At 61.0% G+C, this 18,139-nt stretch overlaps 4 protein-coding genes across 4 annotated transcripts; 3 read left to right on the top strand and 1 right to left on the bottom strand.

Moving 5' to 3' along the window:
* Nucleotides 1–3,191: 3,191 nt before the first annotated feature.
* On the top strand, nt 3,192–7,267 carry COLE_04775 (uncharacterized protein; the record flags this gene model as incomplete). Its single annotated transcript, XM_018420257.1, has 2 exons — nt 3,192–7,109; nt 7,151–7,267. The coding sequence occupies 2 exons, from the start codon at nt 3,192–3,194 to the stop codon at nt 7,265–7,267; spliced, it is 4,035 nt and encodes a 1,344-aa protein (XP_018280920.1).
* Nucleotides 7,268–7,856: 589 nt separating this feature from the next.
* COLE_04774 (uncharacterized protein) lies at nt 7,857–11,576 on the top strand (the record flags this gene model as incomplete). The annotated part of the gene is made up of 6 exons (XM_018421220.2): nt 7,857–7,882; nt 8,047–8,209; nt 8,450–9,118; nt 9,151–9,375; nt 9,411–9,567; nt 9,601–11,576. 6 exons carry the CDS (start codon nt 7,857–7,859, stop codon nt 11,574–11,576), a joined length of 3,216 nt encoding a protein of 1,071 aa, XP_018280921.1.
* A 372-nt stretch (nt 11,577–11,948) lies between these two features.
* Nucleotides 11,949–15,018, top strand: COLE_04773 (uncharacterized protein; the record flags this gene model as incomplete). The annotated part of the gene is made up of 9 exons (XM_018422439.2): nt 11,949–12,453; nt 12,578–12,686; nt 12,726–12,812; nt 12,860–13,159; nt 13,194–13,297; nt 13,330–13,415; nt 13,448–13,555; nt 13,593–14,372; nt 14,407–15,018. The coding sequence occupies 9 exons, from the start codon at nt 11,949–11,951 to the stop codon at nt 15,016–15,018; spliced, it is 2,691 nt and encodes an 896-aa protein (XP_018280922.1).
* A 228-nt stretch (nt 15,019–15,246) lies between these two features.
* On the bottom strand, nt 15,247–17,978 carry COLE_04772 (uncharacterized protein; the record flags this gene model as incomplete). Its single annotated transcript, XM_018420731.2, has 3 exons — nt 15,247–17,669; nt 17,720–17,814; nt 17,848–17,978. The coding sequence occupies 3 exons, from the start codon at nt 17,976–17,978 to the stop codon at nt 15,247–15,249; spliced, it is 2,649 nt and encodes an 882-aa protein (XP_018280923.1).
* Between the last annotated feature and the right edge of the window lie 161 nt (nt 17,979–18,139).

Below are 18,139 nucleotides of genomic sequence, written 5' to 3'. Positions count from 1 at the left end.
CCACAACCCACGGCTTCACGTGCAGCCCTCCTCCGATCCTCCTCCCTCCTCCTCCTCTTTCTCCTCCGCCTCGGCTCTCATACCCTCCTCCTTCTCGCTCCTCCTCGGCGACCTCGCTCTCGTACTCTACAGTACTCCTCCGCCAAGCCTCCGGCCCGTTCCCCCGCTTCACCTCACCACACACCCATTGCTCCTCGCTTCCATCCCACCATCATCATTCAGCAACCCTCTCACCTCGACACTTCTCCATCCACCCCCTCCACATTCATTCTCATAAACTTCAGTGGTTAGTCGACTAACCTGGTTACCCCTTGTCTCGCCGCTTGTTCGCAGTCCCCATGACTGCGAGCTTATTCTAGGCAGCCGACACTGATACCTGTCCCTTCAAGCAACACCGAGACTCCAAATTCCAACCCAACCCGTGACATCACTCACTTTCGACTCCCCGTCGACAACCCCACCCACATACTATCCAACGTTCTTCCTCACTTCCCGCTCACTCTCACTCTCACTCTCTCTCTCTGTCCAACTTCTCTCTCGCTCTCTCTCTCCTTGCCGCCCTACCCCCTCCTTCCATCGACTGCTCTCGCCTAGCTTACGGCCATGGCCCCATTACCAAGCAGCGCAGGCCAGGGCTATGTCCCAGGAGAGTTCATGACACAGCCCGACCTCAACAACCCAAAGCAACCGAGTGTCGGTGACCCGCAACATCCCACCAACCCCGCTTCCAGTCCCCATGTTAACAACTTCTTGCCCGGCGCCACACTAATGGCGTCGCCCCTCGAGGAGAAGAACTTGGGAGCGCCGGGTATCATGGGTCCTGCGTCAAGTGACGCCGGCTCCAATGGCACTTTCAGCCCCGCAGGCAGCCAGCCTTCACTGTCCGGCGACCACCTCGGTAACGGGCAACAGTCCATCGACTCTCTCCACCTCCCGACTCCCGGAGGCGAGGGTCCCGATGGACAGTATCCCGGTGTCGTGGGCGGGTTGGGCTTCGACGCCATCAACCTCCAGTTTGACGATTCAATGGCAGGCATCTTGGACCCCAGCGCGCAGGCGTCGTACCAGGCTTCCTCCTCGGCGGCCCCTAACATTGCGCCGTGGGAGCTCGACATGCCCTCGCCCGCACCAGCGCCTACACCTAGGCAACCATCGGTCGCCGCTGTCAACGTTGCTCCCTGGGAACATGAGCCTCCTTCAGCACCACCCTCGCAAGCCGGACCGCCCGAGGCACCACCTTCCCTCCCCCCATCGGCTAGCTCGTCTTCCCCTTCGGACACTAACGCCGCCCCAACGCCTGAGGCGATCGCGCAGGCTCAGCAGGAGCGAAAGCACAGTCACTTCCCCCGCTTCCTCCGCCGACATGACAAGACGAACGAAGACGACGATGCCAGCTCATTTCAGAACTACAGCATGGCCCCTGGTTCGAACGCTTCGATTCGCTCGACATCCACATCCAGTCTGTTGGCAGACGGCGCCCAGACGCCGACCAACAACCGCTCCCAATCGTTCAAGGGCAGCCCGCGCGCTGCATCGCCACCACCCACGGTCATGCCTGGGAGAGCAACGAGCATCGCCAGCACCGGCGGGCATGGTCATGTCGACCATTCACACACCTCACGGCTGCGACCGTTTGGGAGTGTCGCGGCAGGCATGTCTGGAGCCCCCAATGCCCAAGCTGAGGGGAGCGGAAAGAAGGGAGGGAGGCTGTTCGGCGGACTCTTCAGCCGCAAAGGTGGCCGAAGCACGTCCAATCCGACACAACAGCATCCCGAGCCTCCTCAGTCGAGCGGCAGGAGGATGACTGGACAGTCGAGGATGTCCGTGTCAACGACTGCCTCGTCGCTGCGCAAAGAGAGTATAGGGTCGACGCAAAGTACCGGCTCGCAGTGGTCCTCATCGTCCAACACTCCGCCTTCCACAACTGCGCGCTTACCTAGCTTCAAGTCTGATGGTGGTATCTCGCCCTTGCACGAAGACAGTGAGCCAGAAGTCGAGCGCCCAGACACAGGTATCCACCTTGACACAAACTTTGACGACATGGACGACATTGTTGACCAGAATCTCAAGGGTGTGCGCCCCAACGCTTTGGGATCGATGGTTGCACACGATCCATCGACATACAACCCACTAGGGGCGTCAACCACAAGTGCCATGGCAGGCACTGGTGTGCCCCGCAACGTGCTGGAGACGAGCAATGGACAAGGCCTATCCTCCGGACAAGGTGCTTTCAGTGGACCTGGGCCCGCCGATGTTTCGCCGGGCGGGACACCATTGTCGCCGTACCAGGTGTCGCCCAAGCACTCTTTACAGGCATCTACAGCGGCACGCCGCCCGTCGCAGCTTCGGAATGTGAGGATACACTCGATAAGCTCAGAGATCAGCGATGTGTCATCATTAGGCGGGCCTATAGCCCCGTCATGGGCGATGGGCATGACAGGCGACCCGACCATTTTCAACAATCCGTTCGAGCGACAGGGCTCTATTACGTCTATCCCGGAGGGTGGCATTGCACCCATCCGCGAAGGAAGTGTGCCGCCTTCCCCAGGAGCATACACTGGTCTCGGAGGCGACCCACCCAGCCTGAGCGGCAGCCTCCACGGTGCTGTTCCAACTATCTCACCGTTCGCGGGCGTGGCCGCAAATTGGGCTGCTCCCGAGTCATGGGGCGTGGAGCAAGATGACGATGCAGGCGACGAGGACAGCGAGTCTAGCAGCGGCACGGAGGGCGACTGGGCCCACGACGGCGACCATGTGCAGACTCCTACGGCTGAGGGCGCACTCTCCGACGCGGAGGGTGATGGGCCTGGCACTTCACCCGTAAAGCAGCGGGCAATGAGCATCTGGCCTCTCAAGCGTGGCGCCGGCCATGGCGAGGACAAGGGTCCATTGGTGAGACTGATGCTCTCGGCACCGACTAACCACAGTACTTTACGCGCATCTACCGCGACGACGGATCTCATGACATTCTACAGTTCCCGCTGCACTTCACTGTGACTGAGGTCATCAACACTCTGACAGGTGGGCATGGCAGCAAGAAGGTCCAGACCGCGATGAAGCTATACATCCGTGAACGAGGGCAAGATCGACAAATGCAACCATGGGAGCGGCCTATGGCACTGCAAACACGACGCCTCATACAGGCCGGATACACCGATCACGAACGGCTGGACGAAATCGGCAAGGAAGACATGTCAATCCTGTGCCGCTTCATCTTCCAGAAGCCAGTGCTGCCCGTCATGAACCCGGAGGAGGAGAGCTCATACGAGTCGTACGAGTTCATCGACCTCTCCGGCCGCGACCTCCAGGTCATCCCGATCTTCCTGCATCAACATGCTGACCAGATTATTATCCTAAATGTGTCGCGCAATCCCATGACGGATATTCCGCTCGACTTCATCCAGGACTGCAAGAGCTTGAAAGAGTTGCGCATGTCCAACATGGCGCTGAAGCGTGTGCCAGCCAGTATCCGCATGAGCACAACGGTCGCGAGGCTGGATCTGTCCTGTAACCGCATTGCCGACCTCGAAAGTTCGCAGTTGCACAGTATTGCCACTCTCACGTCGCTCAAGGTGCAAAACAACCGCTTGAGCTCGATCCCGTCGTACTTCTTGCAGATGACGGCCCTCAAATACTTGAACATTTCGAACAACAACTTTGAGGAGTTCCCCACGATCGTGTGTGAGATGAGCAACCTCTTGGACCTTGACGTGTCGTTCAACAATATCTCGGCGCTGCCCGACGACATGGCCAACCTTCGATCCCTCGAGCGTCTGATCTGTATCGGTAACGAGCTCACCGAATTCCCACAGTGCTTCAGCACGCTTCAGAGCCTACGCGTGCTGGACGTACGGCGGAACAAGCTCACGGACCTGACGCCGGTCTATGCTCTGCCAAATCTGACGACGTTGCGCGCGGACAGCAATCACCTTGTAACGCTCGATACACAGCTCGGATCCAAGGTACGCGACTTCAGTGTGCCGCACAACTCGATTACGCGGTTCACGCTTGCTCCGATTGCTGGCCAAGTTGTTGCGTATGCCCTCACGCAGCTCAACCTCTCGCACGGCAAGCTGTCGGGCCTGGACGACCAGGCACTGGGCGAGCTGGTCAACCTCACCGAGCTCAATCTCAGCTTCAACCAATTTACGCGCCTACCGTCGACGCTCGACAAGCTTGTCAACCTCGAGGTGTTCCTGTGCACGGACAACATGCTTGCGTCGTTGCCTTCGTCCACGCTCGGGCGGATGCAGAAACTGCGTCTGTGCAACATCCACAACAACAACCTCAAAGAGGTGCCCGAGGATATTTGGCTATGTGGTTCGCTCGAGGTTGTCAACGTCTCCTCCAACTTGCTCGACACGCTCCCCGACCCACCCGCTGAATGGTACGAGAAGCTCAAGGCGATCCAGGCTGAGAGCGACACCATGCGCAAAATGTCGACCGTGTCGGCGCTGACCAATGTGTCCGACCGGTCACAGATGGTGCCCCCGGCCGGGACGTCGCTCCGGCGTCTATACCTCGGTGACAACCGGCTGACGGATGACGTCTTCCACCAGGTGCAGCTCTTCACGAATCTCAAGCGTCTCAACGTTAGCTTCAACCAGATCACTGAAATCCCTCCGTACACGTTGCGCCACTGCGCGTGTCTGGAGATGCTGTTCCTTTCAGGCAACAAGCTTACGAGTCTTCCTTCCGAGGATCTCGAGATGCTCACACAGCTGCGCGTGCTGCACCTCAACGGCAACAAGCTGCAGACACTTCCCTCCGAGCTCGCAAACCTGAAGCACCTCGAGCACCTTGATGTCGGTTCAAACGTGCTCCGCTACAACATCTCGAACTGGCCGTATGATTGGAACTGGAACTGGAACACGGCACTGCGATACCTCAATCTGTCTGGTAACAAGCGTCTCGAGATCAAGCCGACGGGCGCGCAGGACCTCGGAGCGCACAATGCGCAATATGGCGCGACGACGCACCGCCGCGACCTGTCCGACTTCAGCTCGCTCACGCATCTGAGGATACTGGGACTGATGGACGTCACGCTGCGTATCCCGCTGCTTCCCGATGAGTCGGACGAGAAGCGTGTGCGCACATCCTTCTCGGATATCAACAACATGAAGTACGGCATTTCCGATACACTCAATTCGATCGACCATCTGTCCATGTTCGACCTCGCCGTGCCGCATTTCCGCGGGAGCGACAAGGAATGTCTCTTTGGCATGTTTGGAAGATTTGCGCCACAGGTGCCGTCCGGCAAGATCCCGAGATTCGTTCAGCAGCACATCTCCGTCGCGCTCATGGAGCAGCTGCAGACGCTCAATCCGGAAGAGGCTGTGACCGAGGCTCTGCGACGGACATTCCTGTTCATGAACAAGGCCGCGTTTGACACTCTCTCCACCCTCGAGCAGCGCAACCGCGAGATGAACGGCATGGTGACGACTCACCGGTCCAACCTTTCCTCGCAGTTGCGAACGGGCGCGTCCGGCGCAGTCGTGTACGTTGTCGACAAGACGCTGCACGTTGCCAATGCCGGTGACATTCTCGTCGTGCTCTCGCGCAAGGGCGAGGCCGAGCTGCTCGGCAAGCGGCACGACCCGACCGATCGCGAGGAGACGGCGCGTATCCGTCGTGCTGAGGCGTGGGTCTCGCCCAAGGGTCTCGTCAACGACGACAAGGAGATCGACATTTCCCGCGCCTTCGGCTTCTACCACTCCCTGCCTGCCGTCAATGCCAGTCCCGAGATCCGGACACGACAGCTGCAGGAGACGGATGAGTTCATTATCATCGGCAACTCCGCGCTGTGGAAGTGCACGTCGTACCAGACGGCTGTGGACATTGCGCGCACAGAGCGTGACGACCCCATGATGGCAGCGCAGAAGCTGCGCGACTTTGCGCTGTCGTACGGTGCCGAAGGCAGTATCATGGTCATGGTTGTCAATGTCTCTGACCTCTTCGGCCGGCCTGGTGGGCGTGGGCGTGCCTTCACGGGCGGCCCTGCGGACGACGCGCAGGTCGCGCGTCGTCGTCGCGGTGGCGAGCAGGAGTTTGGTGATCGCACCCTCAACCGGCTGCAGCAGGAGATCGAGCCGCCGACGGGCACGGTTGCGCTCGTCTTCACTGATATTGTCAACTCGACAGTACTGTGGGAGACCAACCCCGGCATGCCGACGGCGATCAAGATGCATCACAACCTGTTCCGCCGCCAGCTCCGTCTCGACGGTGGCTACGAGGTGAAGACGGAAGGCGACGCGTTCATGGTGTCGTTCCAGAGCGTGACCGCGGCGTTGTTGTGGGCCTTCAACTGCCAGATCGGGCTGCTGCACCTCGAGTGGCCACGAGAGCTGCTCGACAGCGAGGACGGCAAGGAGATCTGGGACTCGAACGGGACCCTCATCCACCGCGGATTGCGTGTGCGCATGGGCATCCACTGGGGCACTCCTGAGTGCGAAAAGGACCCAATTACTCGCCGTATGGACTACTACGGACCTATGGTGAACCGCGCCGCGCGTATTCAGAGCTCTGCGGACGGCGGACAGCTTATGGCATCGCAGGACGTGATCACCATCCTCCGTCAGCTGCGCGAGTACATCGAGTCGTCCGATGACCACAGCCTGGATGAGCTGCCGGCCGACACGAAGCGTGAGGTGTCGGAGCTGCGTCGCATTGGTGGCATCGAGGTCAAGGACGTGGGCGAGAAGAAGCTCAAGGGCCTCGAAGTGCCCGAGAGGCTGTCGCTCATGTTTCCCAAGTGTCTTGCAGGCCGTCTCGAGCTGTTCACGGGCCTGCGCGCGAATGCGCAGGTTACGGAGCAGAAGGCATACGCGTCCGACAAGAGCATCGACGAGACGCGTCAGTTGAGCGTTATCGTGCTGCGCCTGGAGGCCCTGTGCGCGCTCGCCAACACGCCGAGTGGAGACCGCACCCCGCTGCCGCAGGAGCGCGTTGGTGGCCCAGGGCCACGTAAAAGCTTGAGCCTCGCCCCTCCAAAACACACCCCGCCAAACCCCCACTGGGGACCGCTCATTCGCGACAACATGACCGAGGATGAGCTTGTAGATGTGATCGCGAGCCTGACGACGCGTATCGAAAATTGTCTTTCTACCTTGGTGAGTCGGCAACAGCAGCTGCAATTCTCAGCTAACCGCAGTACCTCAAACATCTCGGTGGCTTCTCGACCGTACTGGCCGCGCTGGAGCAGGCGACGCGCATCGACAAGACGATGCTCGTGCATGCGCTGAGCCTTATGAACGGCTCGATGACATAGATATCTGGATTGTGACTGTAACAGAATTATGCGTTGTTGGACTAGGCGTGGGGCAGCGCGATCGAGCGGGTGATTCCTCTGTGCTCATATGACCTTGATGACGACGATGGTGAAGACCGTGGAGCTCTGGTGCTGCATGCATGCGCATGGTGAAGCGCAACGTCGTTACAGGCACTAGGCACTTCACAGTGGCCGTGGCAATCGAGACAGCGACGGAGCACAATTCACAATCTGTCCCAAAGAGGGCTCATGAGGTGTTTCGGGAGATCCGTGTCGCATATCCGCATGCCGTAGCACAGGTCTCGCCACCTACCAGCTCATGCACGCCTCTGTCATCATCGCTCTGATCTGATCTCGGACCACGGCCGCCGTCCAACCCACTCCGCTCCGCGCACACCTCCGCTCCGCTCGTCTCCCCGCCCCCCGCGATCGGCGCCACGCGAGTGCCCATCCGACGAACCCGGCCACCCCGGCCAGACAAACAATCTCAGCTTCACCCATCACTCCCGCCTGATCTCTGCATCACCCCAACTCCACGCCCGTGGACCGCAAGCCAGCACTCGCTGCAACGCCTGGCCAACGAACTACCATGACGGCCGCGAGCGCCGCTCTGCTGTACGTGCCGGCTACATGCCCCTTTCTCCCTCCCGCCTCCCGTCCCCTATCCCCAGCTGGTGCACGCTTGCTGCGCCCGCGCCTCGCCCCTCCCACGCCTCGCTCCCCCGCGCCTTCCGGTTTTCGCGTCTCCGCCCGCCGCTCGCCGCTCACGCTGACCCCAGCCCGGCCCCACTTCTTTCGCCCACGCCGGCGTCGGTATCGTCCCTCCTCGAGAGCGCGGACGACGCCCGCGCCCATCTCATACTCGGGCATGCGCTGCGGTACGCCGTCTCGCACTCGGACGTCGACCTCCTCGGCTGGCTCTCGGGTTTGCAGGGGCAAGGAGTGAGTTCGGCCGACACACGTCTGTGCGAAGGAAAGGCGAGCACAAGGCGAGGCGAAGGCGAAGCTGCTGCGCGCGAGGGTGAGCGCGTGACGCGCGGAATGGCGGTGCGCGGGGCCGGGCCGCTCGTCGTCGGCTGGTCGATCTGTCTTGCCGCGTGATCGCCCCCCCTCTTCACCACAGCACCCCTGTGCTGGTCTCAGCTTGGCCGCACCTTGCTTTGCAGCAGCCGCTGACTCCAGGCCGATGTCCTAGACGAAGAGGTCGCCACACTGGAGGACGACGACGGGTGGGGTGTCGTCGGCATGGCGATCCAGAGCTCGTGTGGCCAAAGCGAGAAAGAGGAGGCCGTGAGATTGGTCGTCGGGCGATGGGGTGTCGACGCCGGGCCTCGCGCCGGTCGAGACCGACATGGTTGGAGTCCACTCCACCTCGCGGCGCTGCTCTCGTCCCCGCAGACCGTGTCGGTGCTGCTCAACCGCGGAGCATCGCTGTCCGCCGTCAACGATGCCGGCTTCACCCCTTTCGACCTCGTGACGGGCATGGACGGGCGCGACGACCTCGCCCTCCTGCTCGACCCATGGGCGGGAGGCACGCCGCGCACGCCCCCGTCGCCGTCGTCATCGGACGACGCGTCGAGGATTGACCCCGAGCGCCGAGCACAGATCCAACGACGAAGGATACGCGTCGCCACCCGCGCAGAACGAGCACGAAGGAGACGAGAAGCAGCGGGGGCGGCCGCCGAGCGCGAGCGCTGGGTACGCGCGCGCGCCAAGCACATCGGGGTGGACCCCACAGTGCTGTTCCCACCAAACCGGCCTGGAGAGGAAGAAGAAGAGGAAGAGGAGGAGGATGACGAGATGGAAGTGGACGAGGTGCTGGGTGGTCTGCCTGGCGATGTGCGCGCAAAGGTGAGAGTCGTCGCGGCCCAAGCTGACGCCAGGTGGACATGGACGCGTCGCTTCTCGTCTTCTCTCTCCACCAGCTGCCCGTGCTGTTCGATGTGTACATCACCTCGTACCCCCCAGTATGTCAACCACGGACAAGACGTGCACTCCCCGCCAACGCACTGTACTTGTACGCCCGGTTCGCCCACTACCGCTGCGACGAGACGTGGCTCGAGGAGTTGTTGTGGGGCGCAGTTGAGGCCATCGAGGGTGTCGTTTATGTGAGCTCCGAGTGTCTGGCGGCGACTGACGGCAGGGGAATTCAGAGGACCTGGCGTCACTCGCCTTCTGGGAGTATAACCTCACGCTGCTGTTGTATCTTCTGCGGTCAGATACGGACCTGGCCGAGGCGTGTATGTCTGCTGGCGACGACTTGCTCGTAAACTTTGAGGAACTGATAAATGCCATTCATGGTGAGTGCGACGTTGCGCCTGGGCTTATCCTAGTGTTCATTATACGCATCGCCGAGCGCAAAATCGACGAGATTTTGGAACCAGCAATGCTCGACTTCGAGGCGCTGGAAGACTTTGACGGCGTGCGCTTCGCCGACGAGTGGAATATATTCCGCTCGTTTGGGAGGAAGACGGCGGACAAGCGCGAGACTCCCCTGGCGGCAGCAGTGTTCAGCCCCCCCACGACACCGTCTAAGAGGGGAGACGGTGTCGAGTCACCACTACGCACACATCAGCGCTCGATGTCGCGACCAACGTCTATACAGGATTTGAGAGCCACTGTGGTGGCCGCCAAGGCCGAGGCCAAGGAGGTCATAGCCAACGGCATCGGCAAGGCCCAGGCCGTGCTAGGCGATAAGCCCAGCCCGCGCAAGGTCGCCGACATTCTCACTAGCGTTCTGCTCATTCTCCAATTATATGAGGTCAACCCCGCGTTCAATGTGCAGGTGTTTTCGCAGACCTTCTTCTGGATCTCGAGCGAATTATTCAACCGCATCATCACGCGCCGCAAGTACCTTTGCCGGACCAAGGCCGTGCAGATCCGGATGAACATCACGGCGCTTGAAGACTGGACGCGCGCCAACGGACTCCCGCCACACATCGCCAGCCGCCACTTCGTGCCCATCATGCAGCTGCTCCAGTGGTTGCAGTGCGCCTCGCAGATCAAGGAGTTCGACATGTTGATAGGCACAGTACAGAACCTGCGCTCTCTCAACCCTCTCCAAATGCGCCGCGCCGTCCGCGACTATCGCTACGAGGTCAACGAGGGGCGCATGGCTGACGACTGCAACCAGTATCTGCTGCAGCTCGTGCGCGACTGGGAGCAGCGGCGAGTGCACATAAGCGTACAGCAGGCTGAGGACTCTGAGACTCCGACTGCAGCGAGCCGGGACGACCACGCCATGCCGATCGAAGCCCTGTTTGACGGCTCTGTATCTCTCGCCGAGTGGATGCCCGAGACTGGGCCGGAGGCAATAGGCGAGCTGCTCGATAGCCGGCACATGCTGCCTTTCTTGATCCCCCAAGACACAGAGTTCCTCCTCGCGCGGCCACCAGCGGACGCGGCATTCTCTAACCTCATGACGGAGAAGCCACCTTTGCCAGATGGTTCGATTCCCAGCCGTCCACTGTCCGTCGCCAGCTACACGTCCACCAAACCGATGGGCTGGGAAGCACCTACGAAGAGGGAGATCTCAAAGTTGCCAGAAGACTTTTTCTCATGGATGAAGCAAAGACAGCACGCCGCGCAGCTCACAAGAGACGCGACGAGACAGCGCGAAGACACGAGCCGCATGCGCGACGACACAACTCCGGGACCCCCTGTAGTACCACCTAAAGCGGCAGCGCGGAACAGTCCAGAGACAGCCGCGGTGTCCACCCCTGTAAGGGTTCCTGATCCCCAGGGGCCAGCGACGCCGTCGACTCCGCTCGGGTCTGTTGCCGAGGATCGCGAGGTGACGCCGAACGCCGGACAGCGAATGAGTGCGACGGATCGCATGGCGCGCGTGGTTGCGCACGCTTTCGTCAACAGTCCACGCACACCTCTGCCCCAGCAGTCGGTGCAAATTACGCCCGCGGAGAGAGGCCTGGCACGTCGCGCATCGCAAGAGCTGCGTTCGTCTGACAAGCCTGTGCCCGCGCGGGAGAGCATAGAGCTGCGCTCTTCGTCGTCGCTGTCCAACAGGTCAATGGGCGAAGCACACCAAGGCTCACCGCACTATGAGCTGGGGCGGCACAGGCGCGAGAACGGGTCGATCTCTAGTATTTCAAGCGTGTCCTCTTCGCCGGAGAAGAAGCGATGGTGGCCGCAAATGGCGATGCCGAAGCAGTCGCCTCGCGTAGTCAGCAGTGCGAGCGACGACATTCCCCTGCAGCACCTCAAAGACGATGTGGTGCCTCTCGGCAGACTGAAGAGCGGCCGGCAGGACTCAGCAGACACGATCCGCGCGCGCGACGAGATGCGCGCCTAGACTGATAGATCCATGCATGCAGTTAAGGCGTGGGCGGCGTGGACGGTTGGTCAGGGCGGAATATGTCGGCGTGATCGGTCAGCGTTGGAGGGGGCGGAAGGCTGTAGCGTTAACAACACGACGCCCGATTTCCCTACACCGCACTTTGCCACCAGACTCCTCTGGTCCTCCCACCGTCCATCCCATTCTTTCCATCCACTTACTGCCAGCCATTACCACCAACTCCGCGGCTCCTCCTCTTCCTCAATCTCAAGCATTGTGACCTCCCGTTTCGTGACCTCGGGTCCGTCGTCGACCAACTCACAACGCGCGTGCGCAACGCGCGCGTCACATCGCGCCTCCTTCCCCTCCACCCATCGCTGTCTATGAGCAATGGATGACGGACGCGACGAGGTCGAGGCCGTCAAGGCGGCTCTCGGCGGCGTACGAGTTGCCAGCGCCTCCCACACACCTGTCTCCGGGCATCCGTCGCCCGCCCTCCGCCCCCCTTCCTCGGCGTCTTCACCGTACCTCAAGCCGTCCCTCAAACAGTCGCCCGCCGACCCCTCCGCAACACTAGATGCGCTATTCTCGCCCCAGTCTCCCCGCCGCTCCCCACCCTGTGTCAAGTTCGACCTCGGGTCCCCCGAACCAGAGCCGGAGGCGGAGGCGGAGCCAGAGTCGTCTGGCATTGTGTCCCGCGCGTCGTCGGCGGGACCGAGCAGGCGGAAGAAGGAGGCGCCGCCGCCCCCCACCCTCATCCCCGATCTGCCGTTGGCGTGGGATGATGCGCTGGCGAGCTTCGACTCACTGGAGCGGTGTGTGTACGAGCGAAAAGATCTAGGGTTGAGCCGCGAGCAGGACGACATGATGGTGTGCGACTGCACGTTCAATCCCAGTGAGTAACGGTGACCGCGTTGCATGCGCGTGGAGGATGCGGCCACACCAACGCGCCGACGGGCGACCGGGCGGCGCAGAGACAACCGCCTTAACCGCGGAGGGAAGGTCGGAACTGACGGCAGACGACCCATCAGGGGCGTGCGGGCACGACTCGGACTGCATCAACCGCGCCATCTTCATCGAGTGTCTCCCAAAAGAATGCAGGACGGGGAAGCACTGTCTGAATCAGCGGTACGTTACACACTCTCGCGAGACCCACGCTGACCGCAGTCTCAACAGGCGTCAGTATGCGCCCGTCGACATTGTCCTCACGGAGAAGAAGGGTTTCGGCCTGCGCGCACGCGAGGATCTACCAGCGTGAGTGACACGACAGGGGCCTTTGTCCCAGCCAAATCTGACGGCAGCGGGAGCCTCATCTACGAGTACATCGGCGAGGTGGTCGTCGAGAAGACGTTTCGCGAGCGCATGGCCGCATACGCTGCTGAAGGCATCAAGCACTTCTACTTCATGATGCTTCAGAAGGAAGAGTACATCGACGCCACCAAGAAGGGCGGCATCGGGCGCTTTGCCAACCACTCGTGCAATCCCAATTGCGAGGTGCAGAAGTGGGTCGTGGGCCGACGCATGCGCATGGGTATCTACGCCAAGCGCGACGTGCTCAAGGACGAGGAGATCACGTTCAACTACAATGTTGATCGCTATGGGTGAGTTGGAGCAGCAGTTATTCACTAACGGCAGTCACACCGCACAACCATGCTATTGCGGAGAGTACAACTGTGTTGGTACCATCGGCGGCAAGACACAGACGGACGTGGGCGGCATGGATGACCTCCTCCTTGACGGTGAGTGGCTCGGACGGCAGTGCTGACGGCAGCTTTGGGCATTCTGGACGATGTCACTGCTGGTGGCATGAAGGGCAGCAAGAAGAAGAAGTCGAGGCAACTCGATGTGGATTACAACGTGAGTTAGAGGAAATGCAAAGCTAACGCCAGCCCATCCTGAGACCCATTGAGCCACCGGAAGCACCAAAGGTTTCGGCCGCCATCCGTCAGTCGTTAGAGAACCCGCCCATGCTCAGCAAACTTCTTGACCGCGTTGGGGTGAGCTCCGCGGCGAGCGGACTCGACTGACGTTCAGATGACTGACGAGCCCGCGGTACATCGCCAGCTCATGCGACTGCACGGCTTCGGTCTAATGACGATCATCCTCACAGATCAAGCGCAGGATAGAAACATGGTCTCACTGGCACTAGAATGTTTGGAGAAGTTCAAGTCGACCATGACATATCGCAACAAGGTCGAGGACTCGGGCATTGAAGATCTGGTCAAGGTCCTCGCCGACGGAGAGGACGAGCAGATCGCAACCATCGCGAAGGACTTGCTGGCCTTCTGGTCGACGCTTGAAATGTCGTACCGCATCCCCCGCGTCCAGAAGTTGGAGTCACTCGACGAGGAGGACAATCAAAACACAACCACCATAGCGGACCACGACGCGATGCCCCGCCGCCATTTCCACGTGGACGACTTCATCAACACGCAAACAATTACTTTCAAAGCCGCGCCCGTCCGCCAAGCGTCCTTCGCGCCGCCAGCAAGGCATCGTCCGCCACCTCCCCCGCCTCTGCCGAAGCCTGTCGTTCCATCTCACGCCGCAGAGCGCTCCAAGCTCGATGCCATCATCGCGATGGCTGCGGCCAGCGCTCAGCCCATTGCAGCTCCGCCCCCCGTGGAGACTCCTACTCCCGCGAGGGTGGAGGAGCCTAGAAAACGGCAGAAGACAGCGCATAATTTCACGCCCGAGGACGAGGCCAAGAAGGAAAAGCGCCTCACGAAGCTCGTCGGCGAGGTGGTTGTCAAGAGCATGTCAAAGTACAAGGATCAGATGGACCACGACACGTTCAAGCGCTACGCCAAGGACGTAAGCACCACGCCATGACTGTCACTGACCGCAGTGCACCAACCTGCTTGTTGACAAGGAAAAGCGTGGGCGGTCGTACCAAAACCACAGACATCCGCAACTATCGGAGGAGAAGAAGGCGAAGATGAAATCCTTCACGAAAGACTATGTGCATAAGCTCCTGCGGAACCTCAAGGCCAAGGGTAAATTACGCCGTACGACCTCATCAACGTCAACACAGGCGAGGGATCACTCTCCCAACACACCAGCGATGACCCCTTCGCGCATGGGCATAACGCCATGGGACACGCCAGCGAAGGGCGAGAGTTCGGCAGCGAGCGCCACGGCTTCCACCCCGCACGGGAGCGTCAATGGCGACGCCCTGCTGGACGAGATGTTTGGCGAGGACGACATGGATCTCGATGAGGGCGGTGCCCCTTCTCTCGCACCCGACGCGACGCCCTCGACATCCACACATTACGTGGGCACGCCGCTTGGCTCAACGCCCCCACCCAGCAGCCCGCACGTCAATGGCAATATGTCGGCGCCCTCCCGCGTCGGTGACAAGCCGGTCGTGGTCGACCATGCCAACGGACCATTTCTCTCGCGCGGCCCCGTGCTCGTGGACCGCTTCGAGGGGTTCAAGAGCAGCCGGAGGCCGAGTTAGGTGGACTGTCAGGCGTGGTGTGACGTGAGCTCTGTAGCATGGTGTGACGTGAGCTACGTAGCCTGGTGTGATGTATGTCATGCCAGCAGCCTGGTGGTGACCTCCTGAATACCAGTTGAGCATCGTTCCCAACTTGCGAGCTAGAACCGTCTCGTACGCGTCCAGTACCACGCACCCTCGCACCGCGCGATGCGCGAAGCCTATGCCATGCATACATACCCTCTAGTCCTAGTAAAGAAGATTCCCGTTGCCCATATCCGCATTGCTTGCCTCAACTTCAGCCTTGCGGTTCTGCGAGATAATGTACTGCAGCGAGAAGGCGTTGTCGTCGCACATCTTAGCGACACTCGCCTCCCAGTCCTGCAAAGCCCTGAACAAGCCACGGAGCACGGGCGCAAACTCGCCCTTGCGGTCGCGCATCAGCCGCCCGTGCGAAGTTAGCAGCGCAGCGGCCCAGACGAGATCGAACTCGACGTGCGGCGACGACTCGGCGTGCTCAGCCACGAATCGCACCATCTGCAGCGCGTGCGGGGGCGGCAGTTGGCGCGCGACGAGGCGCACGTCCGAGGGCGGCACGGCCTCGTAAACCCGTTGCAGGAGCGGCTTCTCGTTCAGGCGCAGCGCCATAACGAGCGCAAGGAGGTGGTCGCCGTTCTGCAGGGTGGCGAGCACGCTCTCAGGCGTCAAGTCGAGCGCGAGGTCGACGGGGTCGAACGCCGCGCCCTCATCCAGCGAGTAGAGGAGGAGACCTTCGGTCGAGGCCGCAGCCCACGACCGGCCCGTGGCCGAGAAGCGCACGCAGTTCGTGCGCGCGTCCCGCCGCGTCCGCCGCTTGCTGAGGTCGCCGCGCTGGGCGCCCGGCAGCGTCGCGTCCGCCGCCAGCCGGTCTTCGAGGTCGCTCTCGTCCGCCGCGGCCGCATCCAGCGAGTCCAGGTTGCCCGCCTCGGTCATCTTGCGCGAGTCGAGCAGCTCCTGCGTCCCGTCGAGACTCAAGTTCTCCGAGATGGTAAACTTCTTGACCATGACTCCGTCCGCCCGGTCGTACAGGACGACATACTTGCTCGCACCGCCAGCGAGGATACACCGCCCATCTGCGGTCCACGCGACCGAGTTGAAGTACTTGCTCGAGGCGTTGTTCGCAGCCGTGCGCGCGTCATCAAGCTTGCGGCCGCCCGAGATGTCGCGCCGTCCTTCAATAACAGACTTGATCTCGGAGGACTCGATATCGAGGAACGACAGCTGCCCGTCAAGAGTCGAAACGCAGATCTCCTTCCCGTCCGGAGAGTATGCCAAAGATGTCGCCTCAGATGAGACGGTGACTGGCTCGGAGGCGCGGTCGCGCCCGTACACACCCCAGATGCGCACACTGCGGTCCCACGAGCATGAGGCAACCCGGTCGCCAACGGGGGAGAAGGACAAACCCGACACAGGCGCCGCGTGCCCGCTCAGGATGTCAAGGAGCTTGCCGGTTTGCACGCTCCACAAGTAGATTTCGTACGAATCCAATGAGCCAGCGGCCACCACCTCGCCTGATGGGTCGACCGCAAGTGAGCAGAACTGCACCGGCGTGGGTGATGTAAATGTCCGGAAGTTGCGGTAGCGCACGAGGTCAAACGCACGCACGGTACCATCGAGCGAGGCACTGAAGAGAACCTGGCCCTGCTTGGCGAACTCGACAGCAGAAATGGACGCGCTGTGCTCTGAAAAGGTGACGAAGCAGAAGCCACTAGCCGCGTTCCAAAGCTTGACCTTGCCGTCCTCACCGCCCGTCGCGATTGTCTGCCCGTCCTGGCTGAAAGACAGCGTGTTCATGTCGTAGTAATGCCCCTGCTGCTTTAGGACGTAGCTCTCACTCTGCCATTCCCAGACGAGGAGCTGGCCAAGCTTGGCGGCGCCGAAGGCGAGCCACTCGCCACTCGGTGAGACAGCAACCGAGCTAATCTTCTCGTTCGAGATTGAGAGGGTGTGCACAGCTGTGAAGTCTGGCATCTCCCATAGCCCGAAGACACCGCTGCTGAAGCCGACGATCAGCAGCGAGGTCTGCGGATGGAACGTTGCAGTCGCCACCTTGGTGCCGGCCTGGTTGAAGTAATGGCGCGCTGATACTCCCCATCGCGTGTACGCGGCAACAAACTCGGCCGCCTTCTCCGCCGAAGCCGAGGTCGACGGAAGGTCAAGAATGTCCATCTCGACATCGCTGTCGTCGTCGGCAATGGTCTTCTTCGCCGCCCAAGCGAACACGGCACCATCCCTTGAGACGGTGTAGATGGCCTTCTCATCTTCAGAGAACCAGGCGCCCAGAACGGCATCGCGGTGCCCTCCAAAAAGCTTGGGCTTGAAGCCGTCGAGCGGGTCCGTCGTGTACAACCGCGCGGTCATGTCGCGGCTCGTTGTGAGGAAGTACTTGCTGGTCTTGCTCCACGTGATACTGATCACATCGTCCATGTGTCCTGTGTACTCGCGGTGGAGGATGAACGGGGCGAACTCGCGCGCGAGGTGTGTCGGGGTGTTCCAGACCTGGACGTGGTTGCCGTGCGTGATCGCGAAGTACTTGCCATTCGGGGAGAAGGAAACGGCGGCCACTGGCTTACGGAAGTTCATGTGATGAAGCACAGTACCCTTGCGGAAGTGAACGAGGAGTGCCCGGCCGTCTGCGGTCAGCCAAGATACCAAGCACTACAGCGAGACGGCGCAAACGCACCCTCATCGATCGAGATCAGCACCTGCCCGTCAGGTGACAGCGCAATCGCGGCGACATTCTTGCGGTTCTCGAACGGCAGTGTCCGGCTCTTATTGCTGTTGTTAGCTCCTCCCTGGATCGCAACTCACTTGACGAGATCGAACACGCTCACGCGGTTGCCGACGGGCGAGAGAACGCTGTTGCCATCGGGTGTGAAGGCAACGTTGCCCTGTCGGTACACAGTCCCGCAGAGGTTCTGGAACACAAAGTTCGACTTCATGGCAAGCGTACTCGCCGGAGCCGGGTGTGCGAGAGGTCGGGACGCGATGGAAGAGTTGGTGCAGGCAGTCACTTGGTCCGGTTGAGCCAACTTTTGAATTGAGAGACTGGAGACGGTGGCAAATATTCTACCGCACGTGGCCTCCACCTCCACTTTGAGGC

The sequence above is a fragment of the Cutaneotrichosporon oleaginosum genome (assembly GCF_008065305.1).
Source record: "Cutaneotrichosporon oleaginosum strain ATCC 20508 chromosome Unknown ATCC20508_contig04, whole genome shotgun sequence".
NCBI lineage: Eukaryota > Fungi > Basidiomycota > Tremellomycetes > Trichosporonales > Trichosporonaceae > Cutaneotrichosporon > Cutaneotrichosporon oleaginosum.
The sequence above is the reverse complement of the archived record's forward strand: the minus strand, read 5'-3'. Positions and strand labels throughout refer to the sequence as shown.